The sequence below is a fragment of the Falco biarmicus genome, chromosome 11 (assembly GCF_023638135.1).
Source record: "Falco biarmicus isolate bFalBia1 chromosome 11, bFalBia1.pri, whole genome shotgun sequence".
Lineage (NCBI taxonomy): Eukaryota > Metazoa > Chordata > Aves > Falconiformes > Falconidae > Falco > Falco biarmicus.
Genome location: NC_079298.1, coordinates 12,597,481 through 12,619,122, shown reverse-complemented (window position 1 = coordinate 12,619,122; position 21,642 = coordinate 12,597,481). Strand labels below are relative to the sequence as shown.

General features: G+C 48.4%; 2 protein-coding genes across 10 annotated transcripts in view; both read right to left on the bottom strand.

Moving 5' to 3' along the window:
• Window positions 1–4,259, bottom strand: part of LOC130156702 (MOB kinase activator 3C) — a 58,217-nt gene extending 53,958 nt beyond the window's left edge. For 7 of the 9 annotated variants that reach the window (XR_008824569.1, XR_008824568.1, XR_008824567.1 and 4 more), the window contains exons 1-3: window positions 3,266–3,659; window positions 3,022–3,079; window positions 2,385–2,548 (exon numbers count right to left, since the gene is read on the bottom strand). The gene's annotated coding sequence lies outside the window, so the exon portion shown is untranslated. The other 2 variants (XM_056355367.1, XM_056355370.1) reach the window with 2 other exon arrangements.
• A 6,118-nt stretch (window positions 4,260–10,377) lies between these two features.
• On the bottom strand, window positions 10,378–20,306 carry ATPAF1 (ATP synthase mitochondrial F1 complex assembly factor 1). Its single transcript, XM_056355374.1, has 9 exons — window positions 20,085–20,306; window positions 19,616–19,724; window positions 18,996–19,046; window positions 18,203–18,265; window positions 16,743–16,793; window positions 14,873–14,920; window positions 12,681–12,776; window positions 11,966–12,073; window positions 10,378–11,101 (listed from the first exon to the last, which is right to left on the bottom strand). Exons 1-9 carry the CDS (start codon window positions 20,261–20,263, stop codon window positions 10,907–10,909), a joined length of 900 nt encoding a protein of 299 aa, XP_056211349.1. The 5' UTR covers window positions 20,264–20,306; the 3' UTR covers window positions 10,378–10,906.
• Between the last annotated feature and the right edge of the window lie 1,336 nt (window positions 20,307–21,642).

Here is a 21,642-nt window from a genome sequence, read left to right as displayed (position 1 = left end):
AAGCTGCTGGGTGGAAAGAGGCAACTGCTTCCCATGGGATGTCCACGCCATGGATGCTCGGTGCTCACCCCCATCCATGCTCCCAAAATAGCCTAGCTTTGCAGAGGGCTGGCTACAAACCCAGCTGAGCGGCCACAAAACCTCGTCCACAGCTGTGAAGGCTGCTGGCTTCAGTCCTGCCCCTGTTTTTACCAGAAGCAACAGAAACAAAACTTAGTTGAGTTTAGCAAGAACCAAACGAGCACAGGGTTAAGCACCGCAAGGCCAAGGCAGAGCTGCTGCCCGGGATGTAGCAGGCAGAAACACGTGAAAAACTGATTTCCTAGATTGCTGGCAGACCCAGAGATGAAAGGAAATGAACTGGATGAGAGGGGGTATAAGTTCAGGGTCAAGCTAAGCCGCTAATTTCAGATTTGAGGGTTGTTTTGGTCTTTTACTTAAGCTTTTTTTTTTTTTCTTTTTTTATCATTTGAAAACCACAGAGGAACACAGCAAGGCAAAGGCTTTGTTGTAAATTAAAAACAACTCTGAAAGGTCTGTTTAGAAACTGGCAAACAAAAGGGGAAAGCAGGCAGAGCAGCAGGAGGGGGGCTTCCTCCCCCGGGTCCTGCAGGCATGACGCAAGGTGTGGGTTTGACCCCAAGTAAGCTTTAGTCAGAAACTCAGCAGAAAGGATCAGTCAGACACACTGCCAGTCTTCTGCCTCAGTTTCCCCAGTTTCAGAGCTGCTTTCCCTCCCCAGGCTGCCTCTGTATTAAGGGCTGCAAAAGCAAAAGCTTCAGGGGGAAAAGTGCTTTGCAAGCGCCCCTGGGAAGCATTGATGATTATGGAGGGTAAGAAGAGAGAAAGGCTCTGACACCTGCACCTCCTGTGGCTCCGGTGCTGAGCGCATGCTCTCTGGATCCAGCCCCAGACGGTTACATACTTGCACAAGCCTCTGACTGGAAACCGCAAGCGGCTGCTTTAGCTCCCACCGCTTTGGGAAGAGGCCATGGAGGGAAAGCACAGGTCCATGCAGCTCCAGCCACTCAGAGCAAAGTGTAGTTTAAATAACTACCAGTTCTGCGCATCCCCATCGGGCTTCCCCGGGGGGATCTTGCCTTCAGCCACCTAGATCTCTACTTCTGCTTCCCTGCTTTAGGGGATTCCCTTCTGCTCACCACAGGCAGCAAAAAAGTCCCCTCTTGCCCCGTCCCCGGTAGAGGAGCAGGACAGGCATCAGCTCGGTCACCCTCTGCCAGAGCACCAACACAGTCAGCCAGTCTCCAGAGGGACAGCCTGACCAGAAACCACCTGGCCCTGGGGCTTGGCTGGCTTTTCACTGCTCTTAGGAAGCACCGCTGTCTGGCTGCTGATTTGACAGCCCTGTCTCTGAGCTTTCCTTCTAGCCCCAGAGGAATCCTGTTGCAAAGTTTGGTCTTCAGCCTGTCCTAGAGCATCTCTGCAAGCAGGGCTTCCTCTTGGTGGACTTGCACCCCGAAGACCAAAGCAGCTTTCCCCAAGCAATCCTTGAACTGCAGCCACCCCAGCCCCAATCCAGGCAGGGGCTGTGGGTGCACGGTGCTCCCAGGGAAGGGAATGTATCCCCTGTTTTCCAGCCTTTGTTATAGCCACGCCTGGTTTTAATTGTCTAAGGAAGGGGGGCTGCAGAAGGAGGATGCTTGGGAGCACAGTCTCGGGGCACTGGCCCTGCTCCGTCTGTGACTCCTGCTGGAGCCAAGCCCCAGCTGGGCTGTCCGTGAGAAATGGGGTTATTGGCTGCTGATCCCAAATATAACCCAAACGATGGAAAATTCCAGGAAACGAGCCAAGACAAGATGCCGGGAGGGGGATCAAGGCCCAGCACGCAGGCTGGGAGAGCTGCAGAGAAGCCCTGGGCTCTCAGCATCATCTCTCTACCACCAAATCCTCCTCGTGCAAACCTCCCCATTGCAGCAGAAACCCACGAGAGGTGCAAGCATCCTCTGATGCAGCCCCTCAGCACCCATCTCTGGAGCAGCAGCAGGACTCAGGCTCCCCGCCACAGCTGGGGGTAGCTGCTAGCAAGAAGCCATGCCAGTGCTTCCCCTGGCTCATGTGGCACTCGAAAATTCCCAGCTCATGCAAAACAGACCCAGCATAGCTTCCAGGAGTGGGACCACGCACACTTTGGCTGGCCCCCCACTCTCCCACTCCTTGTCCTGCCTCCCTGCCACACCACCAGCAAAACAGCAGCTCCCTGGGGACCACAGCCTGGCCCAAAGGTACCAAAACGTTTTTTCCTGAGTCACCCAAGATGCCCCTAAGCAGAAAAGCAAAGCCTCATCTCTCCAGGCTAGAGACAGCATGTCCAGTTCATTTTGGGGGGATGATACCATGGGGCTGGGGGGGCTTTTTAGGGGTACCTCATTCCTGGGGGCTGAAATCTTGCTGCTGCCACCAGTGACTTGCTGGGAGTCCTGCAAAGAGGTGTCCGATGGCCTCCGTGGCACCCGACTGCTGTGGTTCAGTCCCAAGAGTGATTACTCCACCATCAGAGCCATAATCCCAAACACCAGGAGCTCCAGGCCTGTGAGCTCAGGGAAGAAGAGGGGAGGAGATAAGCCAGCTGCTGAAAACCCATCTCCACCGCTCGCTTTCAGCCAGTTTCCCCTGCCCACAACTTTCTGCCCTCCCTCTGACACCAGCAGAACCACTGCCAGGACTGTCCCACTGGGGAACGGGTCCCTGCCCACACCGCGTGCTGCCTTCCCTGCGGGTCCCCCTTCCCCTGCGCGCTGCCGGCCAGCTCCACTACTGCCTGCCCTGCCGCCGCTGGCTCCCCGACCCTCCCGCATCCCCCAAACAGGCTCCCCTGGGATTTACACGCTGGCAGCTGAGCCGAGACACGCTAGAGAAAGGGGAAGAGCCTTCTGCAGGCATCTGTCCCTGGCTGGGCAGAGGATTGCTCTTTCCCAGGCTAACCCCAACCAGGTCTCGCCCAACCCGTGCTTAAAAGCACCCCAGGAGCATCCTCAGGGGTTTTCCACCTCCAGGACTCACCTCATCCCCTGGCACGCCCGGCTTCCAGCCCCAAATCCCTTCACTGCGATTTCTGCTCCTACTGAGGAAAAAGGAAAAAAAACCCCAACTTTAAAAACTAATAACGACGCCTCCCCGTTGGGACTGTGGGCGGTTCGGAGCTCGCAGCGGCAGGGAGAGCTGCTGCGCTCCGGCACTCGCCGGGCTTTTGGTGGAGAAACCCAGGGCCGAGGGTTTTTCTCCGGCCGTGATGTCACATCCTTACCCCGCCGTCAGCTCCAGACGTCCCTGGAAAACCCGCCGGGAAGCCTGGCTGGCAGCCCCCACGGCGGGCACACGCTCACGGCGAGCACCCACACCCACGCTCCATTCCTAGATGCTGAGGTCCTTTTTGGCGCACGGCCCCGTGCTGCTGGCTGGCTCCGGGCTTTCACGGGACAGCAGCTTGCTGAGGGAAAGGAGATGAAATCCTGCAGTGTGTGTGTGTCCCCCTCATCTTCTGCAGTCCCGCTCCCTCCATCCTTCCCCCCTCTGCACGCACACAAAAATCAGCCGGAGGTTTCAGTGCCAGGCCAAGCTGGACGCTGTCCAGAACAGAAAAGTCAGAGAGGGGAAGGAAAAAAAAAAAAAAAGGGAAAAACTTCAGCTGCACAGAGCAGACTTACTTTCTGTCGGTCTCTGAGGTGGGGTGAGTTCTGAGCTGTGTTGCGGTATTTAAATACCACTCGGGGAAAGCAAGCCTGTGCCAGCACGCTCTGCTCTGCGCCGAGAGGAGCAGCCAGCCGGCATGGGGCAGCTTGGTGGGGGCTGGGACTCCGGTTGGGGCTCATCCTGGGTGGGGATGTAAAACTGGTGGTGCACCCCACGTGTGATGCTGACGGGTGTTGCAGCGGGGTGGGAGGCAGGAGCATGGCCCTAGCACTCCTCATCCCCTTCCTGGCGTGACGGTGTTTCCCAGGGGAGCAGCGCGGCTCAGCTGCGGCGAGATGAGATGCTAGCATTGCTGCAAACATCTGCAAATTGTTTGGAACTGGGACAGCTGTAGCGAGGGAAACGTTTCTAGGCTTTGCTTAAAAGTGCGTTAAACTCAGGTTCAGCCAAGCATTTGTAGGTGATGGGGCGAGCTGGGGAGCAGGGCGAGGCAGCGGTAAGGAGCAGGAGTGTGAGAAAGGAAACCACAAACCCAGCAGCCTGAGACAACGGGAAGATCCGGCTGCTGGGTGCATTTGTACGAAGCAGGAGGGTTTAGGATGAGGGGGTTTGCTTCCCTGAACCCTGCCCGGCTTCCCCTGCTATTGCCACCACAGATTTACCTTCTGACACCATGCAGGCTGTGCATCCAGTTGGACACATCCCTGCAGATCTGGACTTCTCCTGTAACGGGGTTTCTCAGTTATAGGTGATGCCAGGGTTTGCCCTTGAGGCACAATGTTCAGACACAGACTTTAAAAATAAAGTTATGAGCATGGTGATGACAAACACCCTTGATTGTCCAACAGCCTCCCAGAGCAGCCATGAGGGAGCTCAGCCCAGGCCCTACAAGGCATCTGCTCTCCATTCCTCTCTCTCTGAGCTGGTGCAAGGCCCAGCACAGCACTGGTTTTGTGCTGCAGGTGCAACACAAACTATTTGCCACCTGCAGCAGCATCTTAGTAGGAGCAAAGGAGACATGGGAAGGCCCATAGCAGCAGGCAGATGGCTTTCAGCCAGAGCCAGAGGGAACCGAGGCTTGCACACCCCAGCAGCTCCTTGCTTTCCTACCTGTCACTGTTTGGGACACGGCTGAAGGGCAGGTCACGGGCCAGGAAATGGGACAAGGACACGTGAGGACCTGCGGGATTCACCCCTGCTGGGCACCCCCTGCAGCGTGAGGTGGCTGTCTCACACCTGCGGCACGTTTCTGCAGAGAAGATAAAACGCGGAGGTGAAGCACCCTGCACACTCGGCTCCGGAGGCAGGAGGGAAGCACGAGCTGTCACACTCACCCGTGCGGCTGCTTCCCACCGTGACCCTCAGGTGATTCAGTACAACAGCCGTAACCCTGAAAGCTCGTCTCTGCGTGTACACCCACCCCCAGACCTGCGGACTGCTTTATGGAGGCAGAGCCTTTACCCCCCCAGCCTTGCCCCGCTCCTGAGCAAACCTCTCGCAGTCATCGTAGCCAGCCTCAGGTTGAAGCAACACCCCTAAAATCAAGATCCAGCTCAAGCAGCCCAGAAGACTCTTCCCGGTCACTGGCAAACCAGCCCCTTGTCTGGCTCCAGTAGGTTCAGGCAGCAACAGCGGCTCTGCAAATCTTTTGTTGGCACCTGGGGGAGTGTCCCCAATGCCGGATGCTCCCTGCTGGCACATCGCAGCCGCGCCAGGTCCCAACACGGGCCGAGTAATGCTACTGTCCTCCACCCCAGGGACCCAGCAAGCACCAGTGTCTGAGCTTCTCCTCAAGGAATGCAGGAAACCACAAAATGTCCTCGGACCTCACGAGCGGGAGGCGGAGGTCTGCAGAGCAGATGTAACTCCTGACAGCTGATGCCAAGCCAGGAGGAAACTTTCAACAGAAACCTCAGCAGAAAACGGGCACAAATCCAAAACTGAGGGGGCTTGGCTGTATAGCAAAGACCCTGAAAGGAACTCACGGCCAGGATTTACATCCAGGCAAGACAGAGCCAAAATACTTGGAGGTGAGATGGGGTCCTCCCACCCACAGCAGTCTGGAGCCAAAGGAGAGGGGCCTGGAAGATAGCAGGGGGCTGAAGTTGCATCAGCTGCAGCCCTACAAGTCCATGGGGCTGAGCGGCACCTCCTCATCAGGGAGTTACTCCCTTGCATGGGGTTTTGGAAACCTCGCAGAGCAGAGAGCCCGCAGTCCCCGAGCCACCCAGGGTCCCAGCTGCAGGGAGGGAGGGCAAGAGTCACTTGGAAGAGAGGAAAAAGTCTGAGGGGCAGGACTGGGGCAGGGGGGATGTGTTATTGTGAAGACGGCATTTGTCTGGCCCGGAGGAAGGAAAAGGGGGGGTTGGCCCCACTCCTGAAGGCAGGTGCATGACTGAATTTATCAGGGGGAAGGAAGCAGGGAAGGAAGCAAGCCTGGAGTGCTGGACTGCTCCATCAGACCTCACAGGCGGTCATGGAAAGAGGCCCAAGGTGGTGATGCAGCTTCAGGCTTGGCAGGACACAGCTGCACTGGTGGGGGGTGGGTGCTGTAAGCCCCCTGCAAGCCCCCACCAGCTGCAGCACCAGGCCAGGCTCTCCCTGGCCACGCGATGCCCCACACACCATGCACCCGACCATCACAGCACCCCATCAGCCAGGAAGATGCTTGTTCCCAGGCAGGGTTTGAAGGCTCTGCATGCCTGTGCAGACAAGACACAGCAAAAAGCGCCGTGGGTTTGCTCTGGTTATTCCCAGAGAGGCAAAGGACATGCCCAGAAAAATCTGCCTTGGCTATGCAGCATCGGGAACAGCCTGTTCCCCCTCTCTGCCCCACTGAGCCCTGTGCAAGCTCAGGAGATAGGGAGTGAGAACTTCCTCAGCTGCAAATCAGAGGACACTGGAGTCTTGCCAGTTTCTAAGGCACAGGGGAAAAAAAAAAGATGGGGCACAGACGAAAAAGCACTGGACTCAGCATTTTAAGTGAGGGCGAGAACATCATCTTTCAATCTGCACTTCCTTGACTGCTGTGACGGCCGCCTTTCACAATCCAGGGTGTCTCCCCAGGGAGCAGGATGGGCTCTAGGTTTCCAGCTGACACGGGGGTACATCTCCCTGGGGCGACAGGGGTGGGTGCGCAAGCCAAGGGGTTCGAGATGCTGATAATGAAGAGGCTTTAGTTGCAAAACTCGCTCCACTACTCCTAGCAGGAACTGCTTGCTCCCACATTCCTGGCCCTGGGCCCTCCTCCAGCCTGAGACAGACCAACAGACAGCCCTGAGGAAAGGAGGTTGTTTCTACAGCACCTGGTTCAGCCGTGAAGTCCTTGCCACAGGATGCTGCAGGAACTGAAGCCTACATGGGGCCACAGGGAAACCTGGGCCGCTCCATGAACATGCCCACTTTAGGACTGGCTAAGGACAGATGCATCCAGCTCAGGAAGACCCTGGCCCACAAACAGCTGGAAATCAGCAAAGCAACCTGGAAAAGGATGTTTGCACACACACGCCCCGCCCCCCCCCCCCCCCCCAGGCAGCTCATCTAGGATCTAGACCACCAGACTAGGGCAGCCGCTGGTCTCAGTGCAGCCCACCACGATGCTGACCATCTAGGAGCAGCCTGGGCATCTACCATGGTTTTTAGCCCAAAGCTCACCCCGAGCTCACCGCGCGGAGCAGACAGGCTCACGCAAGCTGTGTGCGCACTGGCAGCTCAGAACGAGGAGGCAAACCTTCCCTCTAGCGGCTGTACAGCACGCAAGTCTGTTACCTTCTCCCGACGTGAAGGTTAGCAGCATTTCCACCAGCCCTTAGGCTCAGCACAGATCCTAAGCTCATCACATCTCACAAAACCCACGCGAGTTTTTAATGACTTCAAACTGGCACAGCTGCCAGTTTGCACAAAGCCACAGATGGAGCCGGGTGTCCGTGTCCGTGCTGCGGCTTGCAGGCGCCCACCCGTGCCAAGGCTATGCCGGGCAGCCAGCACCATGGCTGATGCGCAAGTGCGTCCCAGGCACTGGGGCAACCACGCAGCCATGAACCACCACTGGCCTGTTTCTGCAGTAAGGATGCTTTATCGGGCCAGTTCTTCAGCTGAGTTACTCCCCCTTACAGCAAGCACTCAGTGGGATGGAGGATGAAGCCTAGAGTTTCTCTTGGACCTTTTTATGATGGGTCTTCATCCCAGTTTCAGCCGCACCACCACCACAGCAGCAGCCAGCACAGATCCGAGCGTGCTGTTCAAGTCCTAACTGTAACACAAGCACATGCATTAGCCTATGTTTTGCCAGAAGTACTGGATGTTTCCACTTTTCCATTTACAAATTAGGGAGTTCATTCACAGAGTGTCAAACTTGCAGCCACTGAATATTGAAACAACTGTTTTCCATGACCAAGATCCTCTGGTGTGATGATACAGCATCACAGAATATCGGCCCATCTGCTTTTACAATCTGTATTCCTACATGATGTTATAATCTGTAGGAATACAGATGGCAATTTGTATACAGATCATACAGGAACACAGTAGGAAATACCTGTCTGAAGCTTCCCCACTCACAACAGTGTTTTAGCGGCACAGTCCATCAGACTGGCTTCACGGAGTCAACGCAGCAGGAACATTGTCCGGGGCTGCAGCAAACCCTGTCCCCAGCAGCAGATCTGGGAATACCTCCCAGGAGCACATGCAGCTTCCCATTTTGTAAACCCTCAGCTACGTCCCTGCCATTGCAATACAAATCCAGCCAGCTCTTTGCGCCTCTGCTCCTCAGGGAGATGCAATACAGCACCAGATCACTGACAGCAAGTCAGTCGTTTCTGTGCCAAGCGCTCTCACCCTGACTCAAGGAGGAAACGTGTTACGGCGTGCACTTCAAGGTACATGAATACACCTGCAGAAAAAAGCCTCTGCTCCCTCCATCAGTCCATTCCACCTCTGCCAGGGCCAGAAATGCAGTTCTCTTACAAAATGTCTGCAGGCAGTTTGATCAACTTTGCCTTCTCAGTTTAGGTCTTATTTAAGAAACATTCCAATCATGCAACGCCAAGAAATGTTTCCTTTTGTCTCTGCTACTTCTGTCTGTCTTAAAACCCTGGAGTTCTTAGCTTGGGATTAATCACGATGGGTTGAAAAAAAACCCACTCAGAATTAGAGGTAGTGATTGCTACAGCCTTACTCTGCAGACTTCAGTCTTTTATGCTCAGAAAGAGGCTCAGGTGTAGACTTGGAAGCCTTGAATTTCACTCCTGTTGCTCATTACTCACCCAGGGATGTTATATTACAGCTATATTAAAAATCAATATAGCAACTTTGACTTCTTCAAACCAGGAAGTGAATAATGAATCAAAACTGCCCTTGTATCAGCTAAGGGAAAATGATAAATGGAGCACAAATGCTACAAAATAGAAGTAGAAAGGCTCTTTAATAAAGGTGATTTGCTGTTCAGATTATCACGGCCCTGTCCACACCTCCTCTGATTATTCCCCTGGTATGCACACACTCACAGACCCGATACAATCAGAAACAAAAAGATGACATTACTAGGGAGCACGACCATCTCCCTGCAGCAAGGCCCCAAGAGAACATGTGCCTCTTTCAAGAACATCTTGTCATTTCCTGAATGGACAGGAGCTCACACCCAACGCGTACGAGTCGCTGCTAAAACAGACCCCAACAATAAAACCTTACTGTCCACCTTTAGTGATGACCTGAACAATGTTCTTGTCCAAAGGATGGGCTGAGGAAGTATGGAGCGACAGCAAGTATTACGGCACCAGGGCCCTCCAATCACACTAGTGAACAGATTGCGTCAGAGCCCTTTAAAACTAACCAAACCTCCGTATCAGGTCATGGTTAAGGGTAGCACAGAAAATCTGATACCAGCACTGCCGAAAAATCGGTCTTCCTCTAACAGAGAGACAAGCTGCCTACCCTTCTTGCCTCCATGTCTTTGGCAAAGGAGCGGATGCTTGCTAGCTTCAGCAGGCTGACGGGAAGACACAGTGTGGCATGGATATAATGGATAATTCATACCAAGGGTGAATTAGTGCCAAGGTTTTGATGTGGATGTGGGAAATATTGCAGCATTGCTCCTGGGAAGCTCCTGGCTGTCCCCCCTGTTTCCTTGTCTACCTGTGCAATGGTGGTATGCTGGGAATCCACGCACAGGCTGCACACTGTACCGCTGCAGTATGCCCTTGTCCACAGACGCGCTGGCTGCCTCTGCTGGGAATGAAAACAAGAGAAGCTCGAAGCATGAATGCTTTGGGATTCTTTTGTTGAAGACAGGTTTAAAAAACCAAAGCTGCTGGAGTCTGTAAAGCCAGAATCTTACCAACATTGCTGTGTTAGAGCAGCTATACATATTTATACCACTACATTTTCTTCACAAGTCATCACTTAGCAATTGAGAAGCTGGTTGGTGGCTCTCTCTGTTACTATGCCAGTCCACCTTGCTTTTATTACAGGTAGTGCCTTTCTTGAAATGGGAACATGAGCTATTTTATGCCCCCTCCAACATCATTTGTAGAGTTAGCAGACCAGATGCCAGTTTGAGAAAAATTAATTCTATGAAGCAGGCAGTAATTCCTCTACACTAGTAAAAATATACAAAAAAAAAAAAAACATGTTCATAATATCGTCCTCAAGAAAAACATCTCTAAGACAGAAACACAGCAACAGGATAAAATTGATGTCAACTAAGAAGCACAAAATTCCTATAACAAATCTAGTCTACACTCTATTTTTTTTAATCCTGAGAAAAACACAGGCCACAGTATACATCTGTATAAGGAACCTCACATTCAAAGTAACAAAGAGGTGTCTGTTTTAGACCTTCAATCTTTTTTTCTTGATGGACAAGCCTGTATAAATTCCACACAGATTCAAAAGCACTGGACCATGCAATTATAATGGCAGAGGGCACTTAAAGTGTATTTACTAGCTCTGGTTCTGTCACTTAATATTTCAGATTTCAAAAATACGGCATGCAGCACTAACAGGACAGGAAAACGGCTCATTCTGAAGAAGTTACACTGAAGTACAGGGCTCCACTCTGGCAACTAGTTATTGTCCTTCAAGTGGCCCAAGTCCTCATCTTGCCTCAGTGCCACACAGGCTTGACTACCACACGCTCCCAGGATGTCTCCAGATCCTTTCTGGACCCAGACCAAATTCATAAACCAAAAGAGACAGGACCACCCCACCTTGGAAACCCCCTGCCTGCTGCTGGCTCGCTCCCCCCACAGGTCAGGCTCTACGACTTGTCAGAAACCTGACCAGGTCTCAGTTCTTTTCCAAGTCCACTTTGCTCAAGCTCTGCTATAACTGACATATATTTAAATTCACTAGATCTGTGATTGAAGGTCTCCACTAATTCGTAGGTCTCGGAACGATCCGTTGCATAGAAAAGCTGCACCTGATTCGCCAAGCACTGTGCTTCACGGACCACCTGTGAGTTAAAACAGAGAACGTGTTACCATCGGGGTTTGCTGTATTTGAGTATACCGCTGAAAAAGCCTCTTCAGCAGCTGAAAGGCTGCGGTCCTACTCATCTCATGACTCAATTTCAAGTCACCTTAGTTTAGCAGATCTCTTAACAAACCACCTCCCTCTTGTTCCTGACCTCCTTACTGTGCCTTTAAACTACTCTTCTGCTAAGCATACACCTCAGAGGTCAAATATGTCTTTCACGATCCCTGCCCACTCTAAGGCACTGGAGATGCACCGAAGTCTCATCTTTCTTTTCTTACAGTTGACCTATTTGCAAAAATTGATTGTTTACTCTGAGACACAACAGGGCCTCTGCACACTGTTTCAGAAATGGTTTAAGTAGGTCAGTTAGAGGTGGGAAGCTTTAGCTATCTTGTTCCACCAGTACAATATCTACTGCTGAAACCTGACACAAAGCTCTAAAGGTCCCCTGATTTGGTAAGTAGCATTAAGCTTCAAAACACTGTTTTAACTCGTTGGCAGGTAGCAAGAGCTTTTATTTACATTTGCTTCCATTAATAAGAAAAGCAGAAGCATTTCTTTCTTTTTTTTTTTTTTACAATAAACTCTAATATCCAAAGTAAGAAAAAATAAATAAACAGGAAAAAAAAGAATGCATGAGCTGAAATCACCAGATAGACAAAAGACTGATGATTTCCTTCTAGCTTTTCCTAGTATTAAGTAGATTAGGTTAAAGAAATCTAGTAAGACCATTCTTTGGGAAAGGGTCTTTTAAAGACTTCACCTGAATTTGGTTTTAATTCAAACCTTAGGAGGAGTTGCAGCATAAAATGAAGGAAGCCAATGAGCAGATTTCTCTTACCAAGAACTTGGAGTCCATTTCTGCTGTCATCAGTACTATCCCTTTTTCCTTCTGCAGCTCAGGATAATGGTACAAGACCAACTGGCTAGGAGCAGTTTCACCTTGCGTCTAAGGAGACAAAGAAATCTGTTTGTATCCCATAAAGAACTTCAGCTCGATTGCAGATTTGGAGGCTTGATTACAAAACTTTGAGTATTAACTGCTATGGAAGCAGTCATTTTTCAGGACTTAAGGCTCAGTTTCAATTAAAAGTTCATTATTCCCAGTATTTACAGAAAACAAGGGATTTGCCGAGTTAGGGCTGGGGTTTTTTTCTTGACTAAAGACCATTTTGCATTTAAAAGAACCCACAATTTCCAGAAAAAACATTTCATCTTACAGCATCTACTGATACTATAAGTAGCTTGCACAAACAGGTCTAAAAAAAATGGCTCTTGCTTCTATTTTTAGACTACTTGACCTCTGCCTCATTCTTGTTTAGAGACACACGCAATAGCCATAAATTTACCAATTTACCTGTAATTTACTAACTGACTCAAAATTAACTTACTAATTTACTCAAAATCAATGGCAGTTTTTCCCTGACAATTCTTTTCTTTTTAAGCTAGACAACCTGTTTATTAAACTAGTTAGCAAATATTATATATTGCAATATGCTGATATTATATATTTCTGGATCCTAAGCCATTTTTGGCTTTTTATTTCCACCACTCACCTGAATGTTTATAAGGGAAGTGAAGTGCAATTCTGTTCCTGACCACTGCCCCACAAAGAACTCATAGCCTTCTTTTCTTGGCAAAGCATATAGAAACTGCAGACAAATGGTTAAAAAAAAAATCACAATTCTTCCTTTCATAGAGCAAAATGATGCCCATGTCATGCTGGCCTCCAGCATGAATGTTTTAGCGAGAGAACCACAACAGCAAACAGGGTTTCTTTGCCCCACCAGGAGTGATAGGACACTGGCAGGACCCAGACTTCAAAGCAGACAGTAAACCAGCGTTACCTTATCAGTACTATTTCATTAGCAAGCATGTTGGCACATATTTTTATCAGTATTACACGACACAGACAAAGGAAAGGACAGTACAGAACATTCGGACTCTGAATATTTTTAATTTTGGTTTTGTTTTCATTTTCTTTTTGTTCAGTCCTAGAAAATTAACAGCAGAAATAGTCAAATATAAGATAAGGAGGATTCAGAGTATTTAATTCTGTAATTTCACCAACTATTCCGGAACCGTCAGCAAGCATTTTTTCTCTAGAGATTTACAGTCTATTCAGCTCCACAGGCTAGGGACTTACTCATTTTCCTACACCAAGAGAAAGGACAACATGGGAGCAGAAAAACATGCAGGATACCAGACTAAATGTCAATACACTTTACAGAAAGGCACTTAAAGTTATAGACAACTTTCCAAGCTCCAAGCAGCTCAGGAAGCCAGATACATTTGACCTTGCCCTTGGCAAGTGAAATATACGGGACCAATCCATCAACCCAGTGAAGTCTCCCATTCAGTTCTACAAAAGCGCTCCTCTCAACACAGCAAAGTCTAGCTACTTTGTTTTCATAAAGGAATGAAACATTTCATTTCTGTATCAGCACAGTGAAATTTGCACAAAGCCCATGCTTCAGTGCACAAATTACTTTAACAACACATTATTTTCAACAGAAAACAGTATTAATCCAGCAGCACAGAGTACGCAATTGCAGAAAGATATCCTTTTGCTTGTTAACCATTTTGCTCTTTTGTAGTTCAACTTCTTAGAAGCAATAAAATGCACATTCACACAGGAATCTTCTAATTGAAGCTGACAGGATATCCACCGACCCATGTGAGAAGGTGTGAGTGGATCTGCAAGATTTGGGTTCATTCCTGAAATAACCGTATTACTTACTCTCAGTATTTTATGCTTTGTGTGCTGGCATACACCTAAGACACAACCCACAGAGTATTTACTCTATATCTATAATAAAGGGTTTGACTACACCCAATTCCCCCCTTCCTTCCTGTCACAGCTGTTGAATTACAATGTTCTGCAACGGAACTTACACTGCTGAATTCTGTGCATGCCATATAGTCTTTCTGGACAACTCACACTCCCTTACAGACAGAGTTGCATTATGGACACAGCACAGTGCCTGCCCAGTATGGCTTCTACGCAAATACCTACTGGCTTACCAACGTTTACCTATCACAGATCACCAGCGTGGTGAAGAAAGAGTGGCTATGCACACTTGTGATGAGGAAGAGCAGGCTAATAGATGACAAGGTTCAGTTCTTTCTGTGGACAGAACCCCAGCATACTGGTTTCTTGTCTTTTTCCCTTTCAAATACTCCTGCCTATCTTCACTGCCAGTAAAGAGACGTAAAAAGAGGAGCAACTCACACCAACCGTTAAGACAAGAGAACTCACTTTCTCCACGTACATGCAACGTAATGCCACAGTGACACACGGCTATAGCTAACAACAGTATCTCCAGGCTGAAGCAAGGATGCTTTATGCAATAAGGAAAGATATGCGGGAACATTAATGAAGCTGGCCTAAAAGGTTTGGCTCTTTGCAACACAGCATGGAAGAGACTTAACCACAAGACACAAATTAATGCAAAACGGACGGGGTAGCTAAATTCATTCCCTGCGAGATTCTGATTCTGTGCTCTCATTTTCTGAAACCTACATCTCATGCACCTAGATATCTGATCACTAGATCAAACTAACACAGGTGAATAGCCATTGCTTTTATCTGATGCTAAGACAAGCATTTGAACACCTGGATTTTACTAATCAAGCTGATACAGTAAGTCTGAACACAGGAGGGTCAAAAGCTTACAAATTTGGCTTTAGAGAGGAGAAATGCATTACAGCTATACATCCGCACAGCATGAGTCTCTGCCATACGTACCGATGGACATTTCTGGGCTCTTTTCCATATTAAATCAAACTTCTCTGCCTTTAGGGAAGGAAAAAGAGAAATCCAATTTTTGTAACACAAACATGGAGGCACAGTTATTCAGAATCATCTCATTAACCTTTACAGGGTACAACTTCCACCTACAGAAGGTCTCGCTGTGGGAACAGCTAACAATGAGTGTGTGGAAACCTGTATTTAGGTTTTAGTTACCTAAATGTCATCGTATCCCATTTTAACAATGCTGTCTCTAGGATGCAGCAGCAAACTCCTTGGATCCAAAGCTTTATTCCTTGGAGGTGGGGGGCCCACACCTCAGGCTTTCATTATGTCCTCTTTCAGTAGCAGCTCCACTGCACCATGTGGTATCAACAGTTGAGCGAGACAACACATCCCTGGCCTCAAATTGTGGATTTTACATCACAGCGATCTGTTCTTCAGTATTAAAATACAGAATTAAAATACAGAATAGATATTTTCTCAGACAACATACTGCTTTGTTTTATATGAAAACCACAAATGTTATTTGGTCAACCCTGATGAAACCTGGCAAATCTCATTCACATGTTCTCTGCATTCCCCCAGATCTTTTGCCTGCTCTTCTCTTCCCAGCACCATACATTAATACCTGCTTTAAGGTGTTCAGGAAAGAAAACATATGCCATTCATCAACACGGAATTCCTCCATGTGTGCTTTTGAGCACTTGAGGATTATGTGAGGACTTTCTTCCAACCAACAAAAAGCTTCTGGCAAAAGACAGAGGTTTTTTTTTCCCCCCAGTGACACCCTGAAGTACTTCCTAATGTGCCTGGCATCTGGTTTGCATTAAAGCCCTAAAAACTTCCAAAGCTCCCCAGACCAGTGCACCGAAGAACAGTGCCAGCCCCACTAACGGAAGACCTATACCATGTTAACTGGAGTCCCTGGCTTTGGCCCTCTGCTACAGTAAATGTGCAGTTCCAACTATTTTCACAACATCCACATGTTGGGAAAACTGAAACACAAAGCTGCCTGACTTCAAATCCCACATTGCCAGTTTCAGAGCATACAGCACTTCATACATTTAGAATACAGCCTCCCGCTGACTTCAGTTGCAGCTCCAAGGGCCAAATACAATTGCAAATCAGACCCCAGATCTAAATGAGGTTTCAAGAACTCAAGGAACACACAGTTCGTGCCCAGCTGTGAAAAGACAGATTTAAGAGATCACGATTGCCGAGAAACTCTGAAGCAAAGAATAAAAAGAAATCCCCAAAGTGAAAAAAATTCCTGCAGCCTAACGCAGATTAACAACAATTTATATCTGGTAAAGTTATCAGGAATAAGAAATATGATCTTATCACAGGAAGCACCATGCAAGCTCAATGGAAGGCAGTGCTGCCAATAATTTTACTACGAAAGTAAGTCACAAGTGATTAGCCACGTGCAAGTTATTAGGCAAGTGCTCTAGTACTGCCATATTAAACTTGAGTCAGCTGTCCTTGCTGCAGGGAAGAGGGGAAAGAAACAAGCAACTCTGAGAAAAAATGGTGTGAAAATACAAATGCTATCTTAGAGATACCAGGGCCCTGTGAACAGTATTGGATACTAATAATAAAAAATGCCTGGGAATTCAAGCCAGGTGTGCAGAAAAAAGTACTAGCTTTACTGAGACTGACGTAAGTGAGAAAAAAAAAGCATACACATTTTTGGAAACAAAAGCCCTTATTTGGGGCAATGAAATCACTCAGTCCGGAAAGAAAGTTTGTTCTTGGAACCTCATTTTCCTTCCATGACTGCTTTTAAAAGCAACAGAATCACAGTTAGAAAGGAAAACTTTGCACAGTGGCCTTTCAAGCAGGTAACTACAGGTGAACTACTTACAGGAATGACAGCATAAACTGTATCTTTTGCAGAAAAATACTGATTCCAAATCTGTAGGAAACAAAGGAGGTGAGATACTGTTAAAATCAAGCACCTAGCAGTGATATTAAATGCTTTAAGATTAATTCCATTTGTAAACTAACCTTTGTAGGCACTTTGAGAAGTCATATTTCAATCAAGTCTGAGTTTCCTGCTAATGCGACACACTTCTCCTAAGGTTCCAGAGTACTTGTACCAAATGACAGATTTCAGCTAGATACAAAAGAGCAGTGGGCTCAGAGATGGCTCAGGATTCACCAGCCATCAGAAATGCTTCTTACAGTTTTCCCAACAATCACGCTAATGTTTCCTAGAAGGTTTTAATTTGGGGGGTTTTCTTAATAAAGAACATACAAAATATTTTCAACAGAAGACATGATTTCGCACAACGCTCCTCTGTGTTTTCAGTCTTTTCCTTCACCACAGCAGGATGGCAAAAGCTCAAAGTCCTTAATAAATGGACGAGCACAGGTAAAAGCCCATAGTTCAGGACTTTTTCAGTGGCTCTTCCCCAGTCCCACACAACTAACAAGGATGGTCAGTAAAATGTTTCATCAATGAAACCAAGATAGAGGAACTCGAAGGAAACTCACGACTCATCAGATCCACTCCTTGCTATAACTGGTCACACACCATCCCCGGCAGAGCATGTGACTGCTTCTATAACGTTCTCACGCTATCAGGAAAGCAGCTAGGTTTCTGCTCTCTAAGTCATGCCAGAAAGCTCCTTCATATGTGCTGCTCCCCTTAACTGATCATGCCAACAAAGTTTCTTGGCATACAGTCTGAGAAGGAAAAAAACCCCCCAGCAGATCCAATTCAAGCACTCAGAAATGTGCAAGAGATGTGACTTATAACTGGAAAAAAGGGAATACAGTGCAAAGCCCAGCCAACTTCAGAAAGAATAACTCAATTCACACCGTTCTTCAAACAGACCCACCCACAATCTTCTTACCCTAACCAACTTCAGTACGAGTATACAGGCTCCTGAACAACAGATAATGCAAACAAAGGTACAAGGTAGCAAAAGCTTTGGTTTTACTCCTGCAAGACAGATGCAGCTTAATCTATATGAGCTACTGCTAGGATTTCCCTTCACCTGGCTCCAAACCTGACAGGAGCTTGCTAATGCCAATTCAACTGCTACACACTAAGTGGCAACGATAAGAATTACAGTAGAGACAGTTTTTGAATGATCAAGTCCAGATGTATTAATTATCAAGTGAGTACATCCTAGGTGGACTTACCTATATGGAAAGAACTTTACCTCCTACTATTGATATGCATGTGAATGTGCTTTTTATAAATATACATCCATAGCTGTGTTTTATTTTTCAGTCAAAGTAAAGTTTCTATTCTTACATATAGAATCCTATTAAGCACAGATGTAGAGCAAACTTTATTCCATTTAAATCCATCACCTGTTTTATCTCCTCCGCTGATTTTTCTTTCACCATCTCAACATTAAGAATTGAATCAAGTGTCTGCAAGAGAAAGCGTAAGGAATTTGGCACGATGACAGTTCTCTGATTCAAATGAAAAACCAGAATGAATAGATGTAATTACAGACAACAAAATCAAGCTAGAGGAACTTAATTCAATTTACAGGGTGACTTAGTCCTCTTAATTGCTAAAGAAACTAGTAAATCCCATACAGTAACACAGTGAGGACTGGATTCACATATTAATGCAGAATAGAAGATTCTTTCAGGACACAGAACGCATTTTGCTCCAGTTGTGCAGATCTCTACTGAAGCTGCAAGACGTGCTGCAGCCTTTTGCCTTCAGCCATCTCAGACACATGCTTCGTTGGCAGATTTACACCGGAACTTTGCCAAGAACGTGAAAGAGAATAACACCATTTTCTTGTCCCTCTGATGGTTGATCTTTGGAAATATATTTGTGTGATGTAAAGGCGGCTTAACCCTTTCCATTTATTACTGCGAATATTCAGTACAGATCCCCTCACTAGTAGGAACTTCCAGGGTGTTAGAGAGAAAGGACAGGATAATAAAAACCCAGAATGCCCGGAGCTTTAAAACTGAATACAATCCCAACAGTAAATTAAAATCTTATGCTCAGGTGCAGCATAAGGAACGTCAGCTTTATGACAAGAAGCTCTTGGCTGAAGCACTGATGGTAGCAATACAAATTAATCTACGTCCTTGATTTGACAGTACGTCCTTTCCTAACACTTAGGTTTGTTTCCCTTACCTTATCCTTTGTGAATCCTCCCTTTGATGCCTTTGTGCCCAAGCCATCTGCCTGGAAGAAAACATTCTTCTTTAGTTTTTAATAGCTGATGCTTTAATACAATTTATTTGGCTTCCCTGCCACGCATAAAATGCCTGCTGACGAAAATATCCTGAGCAGGAGCTCAAGTTTAAGATACTTGAAGATCACTGCAGTGCATTTCTAATAAAATAAATGATTGATTCGGAGAAGTAAATAAGAAGATGAGTAACTTCATATGACTTACAAATTTCAAGGCCAAAAAGGATTAGTTAAAAGCAAATCATTAAACACTTTGGATCCAGTATTATTGAACATTTCTCTTGCTCTCACTAAAAAGTGACAGATGTGAGATCACGTCACTCCATCTAGCCAAACTAATCTGGAACTAATTAAACACTTAAGGCATCAAGCACAGAATTCACACTCTAAAAAAAAGCAAAATACTACACTGGAATACAGAACAATACTTCTAGCCACCAGAGTGTAAAATTCTGAGGCTCCTTACTGACAGGAACACTGTGATTGTAGCATTATGCTGATCCTATACCAATGCCATTAGAGCTTTAATATATGTGAATTACAAAGAAAACTGGCCTTGCCTTTTCCTCCATGCATCTGACAAATTCTCCTTGACTGGAATATCCCACGGGCTGCTTTTTCACTTCATGTCTTTTTTCCATACGGGATTCAAACACATCTGGACTGGATCTGAATCGGGAAAGGAACTATTAAGAATACTGGGTGATGAACGCCACTTAGCCTTTTAAAATGTTTGCTGTGATACCGATTCACGTTCTCAGCCCAGTCAGTAAAACTCCCTCAAGCTGATCATGTTGGGAGATGCCTTGGTGCCAACTACACGTGAATTTCAAGGCAGCATCTGGCCCAAATGGATTAATTTTCTCGTGAGCGTGGGAAGCTACAAATGACCTCGCGCCACCCCAAAAAAGCCCAGCTCCCCGGCACCCCCTCTGCCCAAAAGGCAGCTCCCCCCACATCCCAGGCCCTGCTGGACCCCTCCCTCCCCCCAGGGCCCCGCCGCCCCGCCCAAGGCCCGGGACCCCGCACCTCCGCAGCTCCTGGATCTTGTGCCGGTACTTCCCGTAGAAGGGGTTCTCCTCCAGCGCCGCCTCCCCCGGCCCCGCCAGCTCCCGACACGGCGGGGCCAGCAGCCCCAGCGGACGGAGAGCGGCGCGGCTCCGCAGGGCCGCCCCCCGCCCCCAGGCCTGCAGCAGCGGCCCCGCCATGGCGCCCGCCCCGCCGCGGTCCGTCCGGCTCAGCGCTCCGCCCGCCGCGGTCCGTCCGGCTCAGCGCTCCGCCCGCCGCGCCGCCCCGCCCCGCCGTTCCGCCCCCGTAAGGAAGCGGCCGGAGGCGCAGACTGGGAAAGGAACTTTTATTTAGAGAAATTAAAAAAGTCGCGTTACATGATCAAAAGCGCGGGGTTCCGCGGCTCAGACCCGGCGGGGCAGGGAAGCACGATGCGCGCCCCGCACAGCTGCCTGCGGAGCTCCGGAACTGAAAACGGTACAGCGCTGTCCCCACGCTCCCTTTCCTTTCAGCCATGGCCTGTTTCTCGAGGGCCCGCCCCCGAACCAGCGGGCAACCAGCGGGCAACCAGCGGGCAACCAGCGGGCAACCAGCGGGCAACCAGCGGGCAACCAGCGGGCAACCAGCGGGCAACCAGCGGGCAACCAGCGGGCAACCAGCGGGCAACCAGCGGGCAACCAGCGGGCAACCAGCGGGCAACCAGCGGGCAACCAGCGCCCTCAGGCTGCCTTCCAGCCGCCCTCTGGAAAGCCACGGCCTGTTGGCATGAGCCACAGCACGTATCTGGGCAAGCATTTACTTAGGCCAATGGCCTTTATGCCCTCCAACATCTGCAGCGTGAATAAAGCACGGGGAGGCCGGCCAAGCCCCCGCAGCAGGGCTGGGGAAGCATGGAGAGCAGCAGCATAGCATTAAACTCATGGGGACAGAAGCAGCCAGCTGGGGACAGGTGCCCCCCCCCCCCCCCCCCCCAGCACACTGCTGCCCTAAGCCAAACAAAGGCGACCATTGCACTCCGGGCTGAGCGGCTTTCGTTAAATTGATGAGCACAAGTGCATCCTGTAACAGCAGTGACTACAGCAATTAGCGATCGACTACAGTCAACATGCAAGTTCAGCAGCACCCCTGGCCAGCTGTGCCCCAGTGCCCATTAATGACCACAGTGACCACACTGACCTTGGCCACAGGCAGATGGCACAGCACACGCTGGCTCCGGCTGACAGTTTCACTATTGCTGTTGAAGAACCTTCTAAAAGTAAAGCAGACTGCAACAAAACAAAACACTCAGATTCACGTGGCGATACAACAATCCCTTCAATTTTTAAGGTAAGTTAAAGTCCATACAAATCAAACTTCCAAAAATATTTTGCGAACTCTGGCATATGGCTATGATACAGTATATGTACAAACAAAATACCAGAATGGTTACATTTTATTGCTAGTTTTTTTTTTATTTGGTTAAGGAATTATACAGTAGTGTATAAAAGGGCATGGGAAGCAGCAAGAAGCAAGTGTTGGCTTCTTGTCCTCTCAAAAGCCAAGGTTGGTTGGTTTTGCTTTGTTTTTAAATACTGTGTTC